Source organism: Tympanuchus pallidicinctus, unplaced genomic scaffold (genome assembly GCF_026119805.1).
Source record: "Tympanuchus pallidicinctus isolate F22 unplaced genomic scaffold, pur_lepc_1.0 scaffold12, whole genome shotgun sequence".
Lineage (NCBI taxonomy): Eukaryota > Metazoa > Chordata > Aves > Galliformes > Phasianidae > Tympanuchus > Tympanuchus pallidicinctus.
Genome location: NW_026294637.1, coordinates 6487062 through 6504377, shown reverse-complemented (window position 1 = coordinate 6504377; position 17316 = coordinate 6487062). Strand labels below are relative to the sequence as shown.

Here is a 17316-nt window from a genome sequence, read left to right as displayed (position 1 = left end):
AAAGCAGAGAATTGCCTGCAGTACAAATACCCAAAGCCAACAGGCATGGTCAGCCATGAACCAAGCGCACAGAGTCAAGAACTTGAGAACAGCAGGAACTTGCTCCCATACCATCTTCCCAAATATAATCCACCAGCTCACTAAAGGGGAAGAAATAATGGCAAAACAAAGCAATGTCTTCAGTTGAAAGCACTGCTTCTTCTTGAACTCTGTTCCTTTTAAATGAAATAAGAGAAACAAAATAGGCCTAAATAAAGGAGTCCTTTTCTTAAAGCAACAGTCTCACAGTAGGTCCATTTATAATCCTGTCAGTGAGTATCAAGACAGGCCTAGAAGCGCATTTCTCTTTGTATTGTGCTCACTCACCACCCTTAATACCCCCAAAACAGGTTATCTAAGCTTAATCTTGCCATACCAGAGGCTACCAAGAGATGGCATCAGGGTTTCTACGTGTAACACCTTCGGCCATGTGCAACAACCATGGTATTTCTTTCCACTTTGTCAAGCCTTCATCTATTTTCAAGCCCCATCTGAAAGCATCTCTTTTCTCCCTTGCCTCTATCCCTTTATTTTTCAATTTCTCTCTTCTGCTGCTATCAACGGTACAAGACCAGTGAAGTATAATTCTGCAATCCAACTCTATTTACTCAGCAAAGCAGCTCTGAGGTACCATCAGTCTGAAATGAGATTTTATAGCTTATTATTAATATAGAACAGGTCATTCTTGTAGAAAAACCACACAGACCATAAAAAGAACAGAGAGGAAACTGCATAAAACTAGGACACCTTTGGCTCAGAGCTCATTTCTTCTATTACAATGGCTCACTGCATTAAAGTAAATAAACCCTAATGCTTGAATTATCTCAGTGATGTGCATCTCTCTGCTCCCTGCTATCTGAAATACTAGCCAGGCTGAACAGACACTTGATGTAAACAAAAGTTTTAAAGGCAATCTCTTTTTCTCTTGTTGCTGGCATCATATCATTCAAAATAATACTAACTAGTTTTATTTAGCAAGAATTTCTAGCTAAATCACATGTAGATCAAGCCCAGATGGGAAACATGTCATTTGGTTGTGACATAGCTCAAAAGAAATCTCATTCCCTCCTGTGAGTTTTCTATAGGGATCAAGTGAACCTAATAGCAATTTGAGAATAAGCAGGCAGTAAGCATTGATTAATTCTGACCACATTCCAATAGAATTGTGTTACTTTCCAACTAAATATCCAAACTGCTCAACGTGATTAATAGCAAAACAGAGACTAACAAGAGGAATTAAGGATGATTTGCTTTTGATCTCCTATCAGGAACTGTTGCCAAATAAACAAAGGCATAAAGCTTTCTGTGGACTACTCCTCAAAAAGAACCAATCACAGCAGCTACTGTATCAGGTCACCAAGGAACTAATCACCATGTTGGTGTGTTGAATTTCCTCACTCATCCTCAAAATACTGCCTGACAACAGCCATGTAACATGTTCTTCTGTTCAAGGAGAGGGCAGCTGAAACCTTAGGACAATTCAGGAGATGCATTTGCAGCAAATGTCCATGGTGGTCAACCAGGAAGGGATTATCCAGGATTAGGGCTGAGGAAAGGAGCTGCCCTGCATGGAGCCTGGGATGCATTTACAATTGCATCTCTTTCATGTGTCTCTCCATTATCTCTTGTTCTTAACAGAAGAGATAATTCTAGTATTCAGGCCATTTCTGCTATGTCTCCTCTAAGGGAGACAGCCAACTGCCATTCCAACCCCTTCTCCTCTCGCTAAGGTCACAGGAGATCATTTTGACAATCATTTGTTGATGTGGCAACTCAGTCACTTTTCAACACCACAGGCTCAACACTTCCATTTTATCTTGCTTCAGAAGCACCATTTATAAGGGCAGAAAACAATATCAGTTGCGTGCAAACCATTTCGTATAGAAAAGATTATATATATTCAAAGCACACTTAAAGCAGCGTACATCCTCCCCTTAACTTACAGCTGCAGTATTTGCAGGGTCCTTATAGTCTCCTTGGTCATTCTGATAGTGTCTGATTAAATACAGGCTTTTGCGTTTAGGCGTACTCTTAAGATCACCTTAACATTTCTCTTTTCTTGAATGAATTCCACTTTCAAGAGTCCTGTGAAAAAAAAATCTCTCAGGTCCCATTATGATAGAAGTACGTGATGACAATACGATGACAGTGGAATCACTTCCTGACTTCTGAGCTTTTCAGGTTCACGAGTCACTGCCCAACTCAAGACAGCCCTCAACAAGTATCACCAAAGAAAACACACAGGAGGTGTTCTCATCTCCTCCTGGGTTTTGAGTCCTGACCAGCTGGAGAAGAACACTTTCTAAGTCAGTATCCATCCACCCGACTTAACCCTGAATTCCCATCACGCTGTTTCCACATTATTCTCGAGTCAGACAGTCCCCTCAGACTTCCAGTGGCAAACACCTGATAAAGGTAAAGACAGCCCCACTTCTTTTTTCCTTAAATATACAAGGAGTCCATGTAACTATTTTATCTGTGGTGGGTATGTGAGAGGAATTACTGCCTTTCATGGAAACTAAGATCCACTGCAAGTGTCTGAGGAGCTGGAACCACCCAACAAACACTAAACATCAGATTTGTGATTCAGTGTCAGAATCAGGCAACCCTGGACACGAGCAAAGACAGAATTTCTTCATGTTACATCTTCTACTGAATTGATCTGGCACCGTTCCCAGACTTGTTAATTCACTTTTTGCTTTTAATTAAGTAGTCAAACTTCACTAAGAACAACCCACTGAAGAAAGCTAAGTTTTGCGAACATTCACAGAAAGCAAGATTATTTTTTTATTATTTTTTTTTAATTCTGATGAGCACTCATTCTTCTCACAGTCTGTGTTTAATAGATGTACTCATTGTTCAGTGTGGTAAATAGATGTAAAGCTTTAAGGAACAAAGACATTCTCTAAATTGGTTTGATTAAAACAGTAGGAGTGAGAATGCCCACCAACCTTCTCAGAACAACAGAGAATGATAATGTCTGAGAGGTTCCCTTCCTTACAATTTCACACTCACCTGCCATTTTCTAAAGACTGAATATTCCCTATGTGAAAGAATCAAGTTCTGGATTTTTACTTTGATAATCCATCTTCAACTCAAGGTATCCAAGAAGAGACTGGCACAACACATGCAGCCCTCAAAGCTATTTGCTTGATGTGCCAGCAGCCTGAGGAGGATACCTGATGCTTGGCCACCTGGAGACACATCCAAGAAGAAGAGATCCAGCTTCAGAGAACAGACATCTGCCAAAGCCACATCCATCTGTCCACAAAACATCCAAATGTCTCCTAGAGCAAGTGAACTGGGAAGATGAGCAAGACTGGTGAAAGAGACATGGGAAAAGTGGGAGACTAGTAGAAGATACAGGGAATAACGGAAGGTGAAAGGAGTCATTGAACTGTGTGAGGCACCAGGGCACCAGTGGTGTTACATTAGAGGAGGTGCTGACAGCAAAGATCGGAGCATCCCACTCACACACTTCACTATTGACATAAACAGAACATCTGGCTTTATTTAAAACTGTCCTTACAGAAATGAACTAGAAAGCTTTCACTGCAACACAACACCACACAAGACAGACAAGACAGTCTAGAGTCTCCATCTCACTCAGATTTGACAGTACTCAAGTTAGGAGTTCTCTAAACCCCAGTAAGTTTCACATTTTGCCCTGTGGGTTTTGCTTCAGATGCAGGCAGTCTTAGAGAAAACCACAGTTATGGCACCAGCAATCTGAAGACCTCAGATGCCTAACTAAGACCAATTAAAGTCCATGAGTCAGTCTCAGGGGAATCAGAGCTACTTGGCATGCACCCAGAAAAGGTCAATTGGAGCATTGGAGACTATTTCTAAATACCCCAGAGCTTTGCCACTGAGAAAAATAAATAGAACTATGTATCTTGTTTCCACATCTTAGCTGGCTGAATAAATAGCTCTGATAGCACACTCTCCAGGGTAGATTCTTAAAGTGACATTGGTTCTGCTGCCCAGGACAGGAGAACACGGGTGCAGCCACAAGAGAAGTGCATTTTCAATGTGGCATTCCTGGCAGCTGATCAAAGAACATGGATTATCTCTGCCCCCACAGTTGCCAGCTGTTCCTTCCCAGCAGCAAGGCAAATCATGGGGGTATGTGGTTATGGAGAGAAGCTATCAAGGGCAAATACAAAGGGAGGATCAGAGACTTGCAAGGAGGACATCGCAAGATTTCCTCTGTAGGCAGGTTACAGGCTAGAATTCTCTTCAAGTCCCATACCAGCAGCCAAAAAAGAAGCATATGCTTTTGTGACCAACTCACTGCACCAAAATAACTTCCCCTAGATTTCAGCACAGGGGCTTTGGGACGAGCTGTGCAGTCTGAGTCAGATGACCAACAACAGACGCAGAACTAGACAGAGCATGTGACTCTTTTTCTCAGCATCTCAAAAAGTCCATCCATGAAGTCCCTTCCAGAGTAACCCTACAATTTTCTTTAATTAGATCTACTTAAAAAACAGACTGGCATTTTACACATACCTCCATTTTCTGATGAACTTTAAACTGCCTTCTGTTTTCAAACCATAGTTATCCCAGGTATTTGTTAATACTGGGAAAGATCTGCAACCCATTTGCAGTCTAGACTTCCAGTCTCAGGACCTACATTCTTGCCAGCAATAGTGCTTGTTGGGGAAAACAGTCTCAAGAACAGTACACCCAAAAAGACAGCAAACAAACACCATCCCCACTAATGAATTAGAAACTAGAGCCTTTAAATAGGTTGCAACTGCTTTTTAAAACAAAACAGGCTTTCATGCTTCTGATGTGAAGTAGTCCAGCTGAATCATAGGATGACAAAATAGCGTGGGTTGGGTGGGACCTCAAGGATCTTCAAGTTTCAACCCCCTGCCACAGGCAGGATTGACAGCCACCAAATGAAATATTAGATCAGGTAGGTTGTAGAACAGATTTCATCTTCCACCTTCATACTCATGGAAATACATTGCACAAAGAGCCCAAATATATTAGCAGAAAAAGGAAATTAGGAAACTGAGCAGTGAGGTAGACACCAAGACCTTTTTGTCCAATGGAAAATAAATCCTAGCTAGTCAGCAAAACTGCTGTTTTATTAACAGAAATTCTGACACTGTTTTCTGCTTCTCTCCCATAATATCCCTTCTAAAAAAAAAAAAAAAAAAAAAATCTAAGAAGAGAATTCTTACAGGAGTTGAGAGGAAGCAAAACCCAAAATCTGCTAGTTGTCTATAGTCTGTGCTTTTGAATGGATCTCAGAAAAAACCTGGGCTAGGAATGTTTAACAAACCAACCTCTCCACTTCCCTCAGAGAAAGCCACAAATGGAAGCTTTGCACAAAATTCTTCTGCTCTCAAGCAACCAGTCCCATTGCATAACAAAGAATTAGAGAAATGATAGAGGCCCAAGTCCCATTACACCCAGATCTTGACCTATGAGACAGACAAGTAGTACTAATGTTAGTCTAATTGCAGCCAGTGCCTCAGGAAAACACAAGGAAACCAGGGAATTGGGTGGAATTTCCTTAGTTAAGATAATGGACTCATCAATCCCTTTTGGTTGCCTCAGAAGACAAGTCCAACTCTGGAACTAACTTATTTTGAACCTTACTGTCATAAAACAGTTCTCTAGGCTTCCTGAGTCTTAAAGTTGTACCAGGAGGCCTGAAGAGAAACTTCGAGGGTACTAAGATATCCTAGAAATAACACCACAGCAATAATATCCTTGGAGTTGAGTGATACCCAAATCCCCATGCTGGAAACACACTGATCATATCATATTTTTGGAGTGATGGTGCAGAGAAAACTACCACTGTGAAGCAGTTCCAGGTACTCAGTATTACAGTAGAAAGCCAATAATGCAGACAAAAATGAGCTGGCTTCCATTAAGAATGCAGCTGTAGGAAGTTGTGCATCTGCTGGGCCTATTTGATAAGACAAAGTGCTCAAATTTTTATAACCCCGGATACATAGGTACAAAAACTGGAAAAAGACTGCATTAGCAAACGAAAGAACTAATGTTGATTGCAAGTTAATCAATTGGAGCTAGGAAAATAATTCAAATTCCTTCCTTTTTAGTGTTTTGTGTAACTGGTTGTGGCTGGTATTTGGAGAACTGGTATTAATCTGTCACAACAACTGAAAGGACACAATTTATTGGTGCCCCCATCCAGGGTGACTGGCCCACACTCCTATGACAGCTATGCATAAAATGATCAAATTGTGCCACATTTGTCTTTCCACCTGTCACCTACACATCACACCCAACCTAAAGCTCCTTCTTCAGTAACCGCCATCCACGAACTGCACCCACGTTGAGTCAGTACAGAAGCTAGGCTTGACTGATCATTGCTAAGGCTCTCATGAACAAGTAGGAACAACGTGCTCCAGAAAGCAGAGCATGTCTACGGGAGAGAACCAGCAGGTTCTGTGTTGCTTAAGCAAATGTGTGGGCAGAGGTCATAGCAGTAAGTTCTACCTTCTGGTTGCAATGAACAAACCACACGGTTTGGATGTTCATCTTCTGTACTACCTTGAAACGCATCTGAGGCACTGCCAGAACGGAAAGCTTGAGGAATAATATTCTATATTCAAACAGAGGTACAAATATACTATTTGAAATATTTAGAATGGACTTCAGAACAGTCCTAGGTTAACACTAGCTAGAACTGTTATTCTTCAAAAATACTGGAATGATTTAATCACAAGTCTTTGCACAAGGAAAAAGACAATCTGCCACAGTTCCACTGCACCTGCCCCAGGCAGGAGGCTCTTGCTAAGGGGTGGGCAGGAGCAGTCTGCTGCTCGGATGCGCTTCTCAAACTCCAGTCCTGACTGGAAACTGAAGGATGATACCTTGTAATCAAACTGCCGTCACTACAAGTAAACAGCCACCAGCATGAATCATATGATGAATCACAGCATAAGCGTGTCCTTCAGGGAACTATTTCTGCCTCTTAAAAAAATCTGCAGATTTAAAGTGAATGGAAATTGTGCATCGATTTCTGATTTCTTTGCCTTTTCACGTGGAACCAAAATTTTATTTCTTGCTGGCCTGGAAAGATGAGTTCCCCTTGGGCTAGTGCCTACCTTACAGTCCTGATGTGCTGCTTGCTGTAGGGAGTGATGACTTTGAAAAGCAGCTCCATGGCTCCATTGATGCCAAGCGTGGTTCCTGCAGCAACTAAACCAATAAAAGAGAAAAGCAGTCAGGTCTGAAGCAGGCAGTCTGCAATTAAGTGTTTAGAGCTGGTGCAGGGAAGAGACTTGCTGCCCCTGAGGTTATGAGGAGATTTCTATGGGCTCCCAATTGTCCTAAACAGATCATTCTACAAACAGAGGAACAGCAGCACAGAGCTGGCAATGGACACACCTTTACACAGAGTCATCCCAAAACCAGTTCTCAGTTTGCTTCTTCCCTGAGTTTCCCAAAGCTCCTTCCTCTGTGAATATTGTACTCTCTAGAGAACAAATCATAATTGAATACAGTCAGGAAAATAACAGGGCTCAAATTCTTCCTACATTTGCCAGAGGCAGCTGCATGAAGATGGCTTACTTCATAGAGGCATGACGGAGGCTCAAGTTTACTTCTACTTGTGCTTTTACTCAGCAGTTTGGAAGCGTATTTTTGGGAGGGGTGCTGCTGAGTACATCTTAATTTCAGCTACCTTTAATCCTTCACTTGACAGCACACACTGGGAGCATTTATAGACAGTTCTGGCAATCCAATTCTAAAAATGCCCACTGAAGACTCTAGTTGTTTATTTATAAAGACCACGGAGTCAAAAATACTCAGACAAGATGGAAGCATAGCTGGGCTGGAGGCACCTGAAGAGCAACAGGGCTGTTCCGGCAAAATAGTAGAGGATGGATTTTGAGGTAGGGTGAGGGGCTTGGCATGAACAGGAAGGAGGCCAGGCTGCAGCATGCATTCTGCAACCTCTGTAACATCTGCAGCTGAAATGGGATGCAGGTGCACTGAAGCAGAGCAGTGATTGGTGTAGATTATCATTTCGGGTGGGAGGCAACACAGGGTCATTACACAGCTGTGAAACTCAAATAAAGCCACATTTCAGCTTCTGGTCTTGGCTGCATTTTCAGTCAGACTTGGTCTTTCAAATGCTGCTTATAGCAGGGAGAAGGGCTGAATGTTGAGGTTTGGCTGCTTGCCTGAGAAAGCCCATTGCATGAAACTAGCTCCTGTACAGCTAGAAGGGACCTGCGGGGCTGGGAGCCAGGAATGCTAAATCTTAAGATGCATGAAGCAGACTGCAGGCAGGATGGCTGTCAAGAATTATCTGCTGGGTGAGGAAAGGGAGGGAGGAAAAAGAAATGGTTAGAGTGAGCAAAGGGAAACTTGTGCTGACATACTCAGTGCTTCACAGCAGGGAAAACCTGTATGAATCTCTAAGGATCCTTAGGGGTAATACTGGAAATCCTGTTGCTTGAATTGCTTAATATGAAGGCATAGCCAAACAAGACAAGGGAAGGAACACTAAGACAGGAGAGGAGACCAGACATTAAGTTCCCAGCTCTAATCTGTACTTCCTGAAGGACCCTGAATAAGTGATTTCTCTCTGCCTCTTGCCTCTGTTGCTCCAACTGCATTACCCTACCCTGTACAGCTACTCTGAGGATCAATACAATCAACAACAGTGAAACACTTGGCTATTATGATAACAGAAACTGCATAGCAACTAAAGGTACCCAGGCCCCAGCAAAGGAGTTGGCTGTATGTATTATGGAATCAGAGACCATTGCCATAAATACTTTCATATTCATGAATATTTTCCACCTATATTTGATAGTCCACATGTGAAATACTTTGTAAAGGCTGCATAGACACTTCTAGGAATATTTCTTTTTAGGGTTATTCTGGATTTTTGTGTTCAATTCCATGTATTAACAGTGCACGCAGACAATTCTAAACAGAAATGCTTATTTGCACTGAAATGACTAAAAAGAACTCTACTAATTGCCATTGTGAGAAAAGGAGGGAAACCTAGGTACTCACCATTAGAAGCACAAACCCGCAGGACCCAGAGGCAGTGGGTGAGGTTCAGGTGGTGACCCAGGTTTTGCCTCGTCAAGCTCAGAATTACATCAGTTGCTTCTGCTTTCTGCACTTTAATCCCAAACTTCCGGTCTGTGAAATGCAAAGCAGAATCAAAATTGCTGTAAAGACTAAGTATCTGCAGAACTCTTGATAAACAAACTTGGACCAAATCTCATGAGAGGGGATTTCATTAAAAATTCATTCAAGTGTACCAGTGAGTTAGATTGCTGTTATTTGCAGGTTACACTGAAAACAAGAGAGCATCAGAATTACCTACAGTCACCATATACAAAGAAAAACCATTTTATGATTTCACTTCGGTTAAGAGAATCAAAAATAAATTTCTGCTAGGGGGGAACTTTTCAGCTAGTAGTTCAGCCCAAGGCAGAATGTGCGTGAGTACACTCTCCCTGTCTTTTTGCAAGACTTCCAACTGGCCAAACTGCAGATGACCAGTATTTCCAAAGTAGAGCAACCCAAAAGTAAACTCAAAACACTAACAGGAACATCTCAGTGCTGATTATTGCTGAGACTGTCTGTTAGTTTTAAGCCCACTCCCCTAACCCCGAGCATCCCACTGTGCAGCAGTACCTTGTTGGCCAACCCTGGCCAGGAGGCGAAGCAGAGGCAGGAGGATGCTGGGGTCGGGTGGCTCGGTCCGGGCAGCAGAGATGAGGGCCTGCAGCAGTGCCTCACTACCCCCTTTGCTGATCACATAGTGAATTCTTCGTCCAGTCCCTGGGGAAAAGGGGACAAGAAAGGCTTTGCTCAGACCATCCTCACCACAGATGTGCATCGTTAACTTTCAACCTGCACAATGCACACAGTGTTCCCATGGCCTTCTCGAGTTGTTTTATCGCCATAAACCCCAGACCATTTGCAGAGTTGACCTCTTGATTGCCCCCAGACTGGAGATGTGGCTAATAGTGATACGAAAAAACAATGCTCTCTTCTCATCTCACTTCAGCAGTCATTACCTTCACAAAACCACTGCAGAGGTTTTTCATTGTGCATTGAAATGCAGTGCAGAGGAATAAACAGAGGCACCAACAGATTTCAAAGGCACAGAAGGTTCAGTGATCTTTTCTTAGATATTGGAAATTAGACCAGCAAAAAAAAAAAAAAAAAAAAAATCTCCAACAAGCATCTGCCAAATGAAAATGAATCCTGGGGAAGCTTTCAGACAAATCTAGGTCTTCAGAGAAACCAGAAACTAATCCTGTGAGCCCTACCACGTCAACAAACAGGAGTCCATGGTCACCTTTGGCAGCTGAACCAACTCTCCTTGGTTGGAATCAGCTGCACGTTCAGCCCACAGAGCACCTGGAGGGGAGATGCTTCTCCTGCTCTCCCAGTATGCAAACCTTCCATCTAATGAGGAATGATCCCACAGGACTTGCAAGGAGCAGCTTAGCTGGGCACACAATGTCTGTGATGGGGCTGTGAGGACTGGGGAATGCAGGAGCCTCCAGTTCTTACTGATGTGGCCTAGTAGTTCAGTTGGGTTGAGAATTACTGAACAAATAACATTAATAATATTTCTGAGGTGAAGTGCCAGGAAAAATACATGTAATTTTTTTTATTTTTTTTTTTTCCAATTCACTTATTTTTTGATGTGCCTCAGGCACACATAGCAAGCAACATGTCATCCTTGCAGCCCTGAAGTGGAGGTGCCGAACTCCCTCTATTATAAAGTATTTGTGGTTTGGGAAGTCAGGTTCCTCTCTTTGTTTCACAGCCTCCCCCCCCCAAACTGCGCAGGTGAATATTTCCAGTGGCTGATTACTAAGAATTAGGAAAATCCTGTTCTTAGCGTGCAAGCGTTGCCCCAGCAATGCTTCCTTACCTAAAGAGAGCAGGTCAGTGAGGACACTGAGGATATTCAGGAGGACATCCTTGTCACAGGAGCTCTGAAAAGGAAACACAACAATTTTAGTGTTGAATTCAGAACAGTGAATTTCATACTACATCAGGCTACAGTGCCCCATGTAGTGCAGACACACCGAAATCCTTATTTGGGTACTGAGTACTCTGTGCCATCTGTCCAGTGAATACGTGCAGCCATATTGCTAACACCTTCTAAAAGCCTCTGACAGACACAGTGATCCTACCACGCAATATTTAATACACAGTAGCATTTCTGCAGTGTTTATATCTTAATTCTAAAGAACACCTCTTTCTTTGGATCAGTCTGGTTACCTCAAAGCTGAGGAAATTAACCCAGTAATGTGTTGTCATTTTCAATAAGAACATCCGTTATTACAGCAGATGGAAAAGAATATCTACAAGCCATATCAATCTCCTTCACAAGAAAATCACCCTGTCTTTGCAGCTTTACAGCTACAACCACATGGAACTCTGGAGGCTGGTGAGCAGAAAGATACCCTAAACTTATTTTTAATTAAGACTGAGCAAACAGCACACCCTGACATCACGCTTTCTGCTTTAGATTGACCCTACATTTTTCTCTAGAGGAAATGAGATACAGCATGTTTGTGGAGAAGGAAACACTGGCTATCTACCATCCATCTGTGTCATACATTGCAACCCTTACTTGAATCCTGCTGTATCCAGATTTCTTTGCTAAGATTGAAGTCTCATCAGTCTGTACTGTTATATGAGAGAGTTGGGTTAAGTTCTAGATCTCTTAATTTCTGTACAAATACAACGCAATAAGAATTTCCAGTATAACAGCAAACTTCCCTTTTGGTAGCCTTGGTTATTAATAACCTTACTTATTTCACATAAACTAGATCAGGATCACTTTATCACCCACTAAGTTATTAAAATAGAATAACATTTTTCACATATATGGCTCTTGAATGTTGAAGCGCTTCAGAAATTAAACCTACCAGTACCCATTCTGGATATATGTGGTCACCTTACCAGCCAAAGTGACTTAACCATTCTATGACATACTTAACATTATGTAACTGAATATATAAAGGCAGAAATCAAGAAGTAACATCTAGGAAAAAGAAGTTATAGAAAGAACATAAAGAAAATATGTCTAAGTCAGATCTGTAAGGATGGCTGTCACTAATGCAGATGGACAACTTATTTCCAGTGGCTCTCAGCTAAAGCAACAGCTCAATCCGAAACTGCTCTGAGGATGCTGCAGCTAATTAGGCAGCTCTATACTGTACCCTTTTGCTGTTGTAGTGGAGGAAGGCGTGCTCTCAGATATGGGAATGAAGCAGAGAAACTGGTCAGCTTTCACAGTTAAGACTGTCAGCCAGAGCTCCCACTTGTGTCACAGAACTCCTATGGGATGCTCAGCAGCTCCCTCCAACCAAGCTTCCAAAAGAGTCACTATGATGGCACTGCTGGTTCTTTCCCAGCCAAGACAAGCTATTTGACTTCAATGAAATACAGTAACTCATGGTCCACCATTACAACTCTCATCTTAGAGAGGACATTCAAATTCATGGAACCAGCTCAACGGAGTGCACAGAGGGGAAGAGCTGCAGCAGGGTTATTGCAGCTCTGAATACTGCTACTTCTTGGTAATGGATAGTTTCAGTGATGTCTTTGCTCATTATCCAGTCTTGAACTGTCTCAAGTCCCCCAGTACATTCAGAGGAAGTAAACAGTGATGAGAGCTCTCTTCCTGCATTTCTTGGCATTTTTTAAGCATGGGGACTAAGTAGTCAGGAGCAGGCTGTCAGGGGTGATGAGTACCCACCAAATTTACAGACTCCAGGAAGAGTTACAGTTCTCAGCACCTTTTTTAAATATCAGCCCTCTAGTTTTGTCTTGCTGCCTCTCAGTATCCTTTTTCTCTGTAGGTGGATGGATTACACATTAAGGTTTCAGTAATGAAGTCTTCATTGATTTATGCTCCTATTACACTGGGCTGTTTATTTTAACTGATTGGATTGTGGGTTTCCTAAGCCATTAACACAAATAGTGATGACATAAGATATCCTCTGAATTTCCATGCACTTTATCCAGGGGCTCAGATGAACAAAGAACTCGAGGGGACATGAAAGATCAGCTTTTAAAATGTGCAAATTAGAGCTAGGTTATATTGCCAAATATTTTATCTGAGTATTTATTCTTGGTATTTTAATATTAAAATTCTGATTGGATTGGTGCCTCATCATTCCCCTTCCTCCAGTGCGCTAGTGAGGGAATTGGATGGTTGTGTTTGCTGAAACAGTAGATAAAGCGCTGGGGTCCATTAGAAAAATGTATTTCCTGCAAACTTCAGTGGCAAAGATTTCAAACACTGAATAATACAGAAGACCACAGAAGAGCACAGCTCCAATTAACAATAGCCAGACAATTACAAAAAAATTCAAACAACTCCAAAGTTACTGTTGTCTTACAAGATGACAATTTGCCTTTTGAATAGAAACGACTTAGATTTCGACTAATTAGCTGGCGATGCTCAAAATTAAAGATATTTGGACACTGAGTTCTACTAGAATTAATTGCTGAAATTAATGCTTATACCAAACTGTCTGTGGAAGGATTCCCAACAGATTCATTCATGAAAAGGTTTCGGGAAATCTTTTTGAATAGGAAGTACATTGAGAAAGTCACAACTTGTGCCTGATCTAAAAAAGATGAATAGGGTAATTTCTTTAATGCAAATTACTTACCCAGCTCTGGTTAAAATAAACACATTAATTATTTTTATTGAAAGATATGCTTGATGTTTAAAAAAAAATGTTAAGCAAAGAGAAAAGTGAAATTCCTCCTGCTAAATATTTTCCATTCCTGCCAGCACTTGTGGATGTTACCTACAATACCCATACACACACAGACTAATGAAGATGCATTCACGGTATACGGGTGGAATGTGAACAGAGGCTCAAGTTAGATTACAAAAATCACCAACCTCCTGCAGGATTTCAGTAAAAGGATTTAGAATTAGAGCCAAATTGTTACCTATTAACAACAGGCTGTAGCTGCCTTCACGGCTTGCAGCCGGACAAGGGCCAAAGGAGCAAAAAGCATCACTTAAAAATCAAGCACGGCTGTACTTCTTGGCCAGAGCCTCTCATCCTAGCCTTACTTCAGCAAAGCCTGCGGTCTTTCTCACCCAACTGGGAGTATCATGGGGCTGGCTTGAGAGGTATTTAATCAGCTCCCAGCTGATCATTTTCCTCTGAGCTTTTTCTGGGAATTAATCACTGAAACACCGGGGCTTTGGTTAGCTTGGCTAAAGCTCCTCATGCATAAACAGGAGGATGTAGAAAGCTAGGAATAAGTACCACCACAGCATGTGGTCATTGATACATACAGGCAGCAAGAGAGTGTTACGTTGGGTTTGAAGAGGAGCTTGATCCCAAGATCCTTCTGACCAACAGCTCAGGTTAGTTGGCCAACCTGGGAATGATACCCAGGGAAGGAATTCCTGTGTGCTGGTCCTGCTGTCAGGAATGCGCCAAGACAAGTTGTTACTCACTTAAGACAAGATTATAACAATCACAACCAAGCCACTGAAACAGGAAATCTCATTTCAGCAGGGAAAGATTCCAGGGATTTTTTTCCTACAGGCTTTGAAGAGCCACCAGAGATCATTTCTCCTGTCCCACTCGAAAGACAGCAGCTATCAGCTCTGTACCCACGTTAGCAAGGGCCTAAAATGAAAGCTTCAGTCACTTCTGTGTCTCTAGGGCTTTCATAGCTTTTGCCCACAGGCAAGTTCTCCTCCAAATAAAACAAGCAAATTACAGAGTGTTTACTGTGAGTGTAAGCATTACTGTTACAAAAAAAAAAAAAAAAAAAAAAAAAAAAAAAAAAAAAAAAAAAGAATGCCTGGAAAGAAATCATACAGCATTAATTTGTGCAGCACGATGTTTGCTAATAAATATTTTATTGGGGGAGAAAGAAATATGAGGCTGTTATTCACCCACAAAAATTATAAATGCAGAATTAAAGAAGTCACTCCTGCAGGGCAACAGGTAGCATGTTTTCTGACAGCACTCCTATTAAATTAATTGTTGGATATAGTGTATGACCACTTAGGGGGGAAAAAAAAGAGTCCGTGCTAACCAACTTCCAGAGTTTTGTTTTGTTTTTTTAAGATAGGCTGAGGAGTAGGATGTCCAGTTCCAGGTTGTTTGTTCATTTGCTTGTTTTAAAATAACCTGTTCCTAAACAGGGAAGCAGAATTTGACACGTTCAAAATATGCCCTTCTTTTTTCTCTTACCCTTCATAAATTTGCTCACACAAATAGCAGTAGTTGGACTAATTGTCCACGTAATGATGCTTGCATCTGCAAGAAGATTTCTCATTCCCTGTACTCAGAGTCTATGAAGAAGAAATCCTGGTGTGCAGTTGCACCTAATGAAACCAATGCAAGCCTTGGGGGCCAAGCAAAATCTCTCCTCACCTGCTCTAAAGACCTCCAGAAACTACTGGGCTCCTAATAACTGAATCCACACTTAGATTCTGCTCCTGATGCTCCACCACCAGCAAGGAGAAGGTGTGCACAGACTCAGCTATTCCACAATACTAGCGGTATGGGTTTGCCATCTGGACATCTTCCCACACCTGACTCCCTGGTCTCCAAATAGCCATAAAACCAGGCTCCCTGCCTTACGTTCCGCATCTTGCTGGAGCAGACTGCTTTTTCTAATTTAAGTGGAGCTAAAAATTCACACTAAAATAAGAGAGCAAAAAATCCCTGTGCCCCCATCCTCAGCCTCACAATTCAGCCAACTGTGTTTTCTTGTTACTGGGGGGGATCTCCAGCATTTCACTGGGGAACCTCAGAATAAGAAAGTATTGCAAAGTGATTACAGCTAAAGTTTTGTTATTACTAAAGCACTTTGTCACATCATTACTGTCATCATCCAGCCTTAGAGGAATGCTGAGAACTTACGATCTTGTTTCTCCTGCTCCTAAAACATCCATATACCCTCAGCATTGTCACCATCCTCTGTGGTAAACTGCACTTGTCTCACCTAACCTTGATTACCTCTGCTCAGGAGTCAGATAGGTCAGGAAACACCAAGGAGGAGGGGAAGGGAAAGGCTCTATTTATAGAATGGAAGGAGGACCTTGCTGCTAGGGTAATGTCCTAAGTGACCTCTTTAATCCTACAAGAGAGGCATTCACAGCTGTGTGGGATCACGTAGCCCTCAAACTGTATGCAGGGCAGCCAAAGGGCCTCTGAGAGCATGACATGTGGTCCAGCGAATCCTTGCTCCTGTTTGTGAGCTGTGCTTGCTCCTTCACACCTATGTCCAGCATTCCTGACACCCCATTTACCCAAGCACCAGCCATTTTCCTTCCTACTGATGCTCAATACCAAGCCAGGCCCTGTGATTTACTGGATTTTATACCAAAGGAAATGTTAAACACTCAAAAAAAGCTTCCCTTTCTCACTTGATGCAATTAGATGCAGGGCTTTTTCCCATCTCCATTGACCTGAGGTCAGGTTTTTGGTCATCCTTGCTTTCTCTTGCAACCTTCTATAACACACCAGTTCACAGCTGGGTTCAGTAATGAGGTAATGTTCACATCACATCAAGGACAAGACAAGACAAGACAAGCAGGTAGGGTAGACAACCAGGACTGTGTAGAAACAACACCTGAAAGGCAACTTTCTCCATGTTATTGTACTGGACTTTGCTCCTGATCATTGAGATTTAGGTCTTGTTCTCAAAAGATACATGCTACAGACCTTGGGACTGAACTGCTGCAAGGCAGACATGGGCAAAGTCCACACTTACATCTGAATGCCTTCAAAACACTAAAAGGTGTTGAGATGTAACAGCTTTGACTGAACTGATCTCCAGCCAAAATAACTTGGTGAATAACACTGTGGAAATCATCCGTGCCAAGGAATCTTACTATATTTAATGCAATAAATTGCACTAACATAACACCTTTCATCACAGGATCACAGATTTCTTCACAAATATTAATTAACACCTGCCCCACCACATCCTTCCTCATGAGTATCAGATTCATTGTCCCTTGTTTGGCTGTAAGGAAAAATCACCTAGTGATGCCTAAGTGAATTTCCCACCATCTAAGTAAGTCAGTGGCAAAATCAGATGGGGACTTGAAATGTCCATTCCAGTAAGATGAAGAAGAGACCAATCCCTTGTAGGGAATCTGAAAGCCAAGCTGGGAAATAATATCAGTGAGTCCTAGCCCTCCTTGTGCAGTGATACTCATGCTTGTGTCCAAGCATGGGGGTGATGCTACACTTTACTCACAATCCACAGAGGATTGTGATCTGAGCCCTCAGT

At 42.0% G+C, this 17316-nt stretch overlaps 1 protein-coding gene across 6 annotated transcripts in view; it reads right to left on the bottom strand.

Moving 5' to 3' along the window:
- AGBL1 (AGBL carboxypeptidase 1) overlaps positions 1-17316 on the bottom strand; it is a 478919-nt gene that overhangs the window by 449386 nt on the left and 12217 nt on the right. For all 6 annotated transcript variants that reach the window (XR_008203809.1, XR_008203808.1, XM_052672162.1 and 3 more), the window contains 4 exons: positions 10946-11009; positions 9691-9837; positions 9058-9189; positions 7134-7227 (listed from right to left, as the gene is read on the bottom strand). Coding sequence is in view for 4 of the 6 variants with exons in the window: in XM_052672162.1 (XP_052528122.1) it covers positions 7134-7227; positions 9058-9189; positions 9691-9837; positions 10946-11009 (437 nt within the window). In the remaining 2 variants the exon portion in view is untranslated. The remainder of the gene's footprint in view (positions 1-7133; positions 7228-9057; positions 9190-9690; positions 9838-10945; positions 11010-17316) is intronic.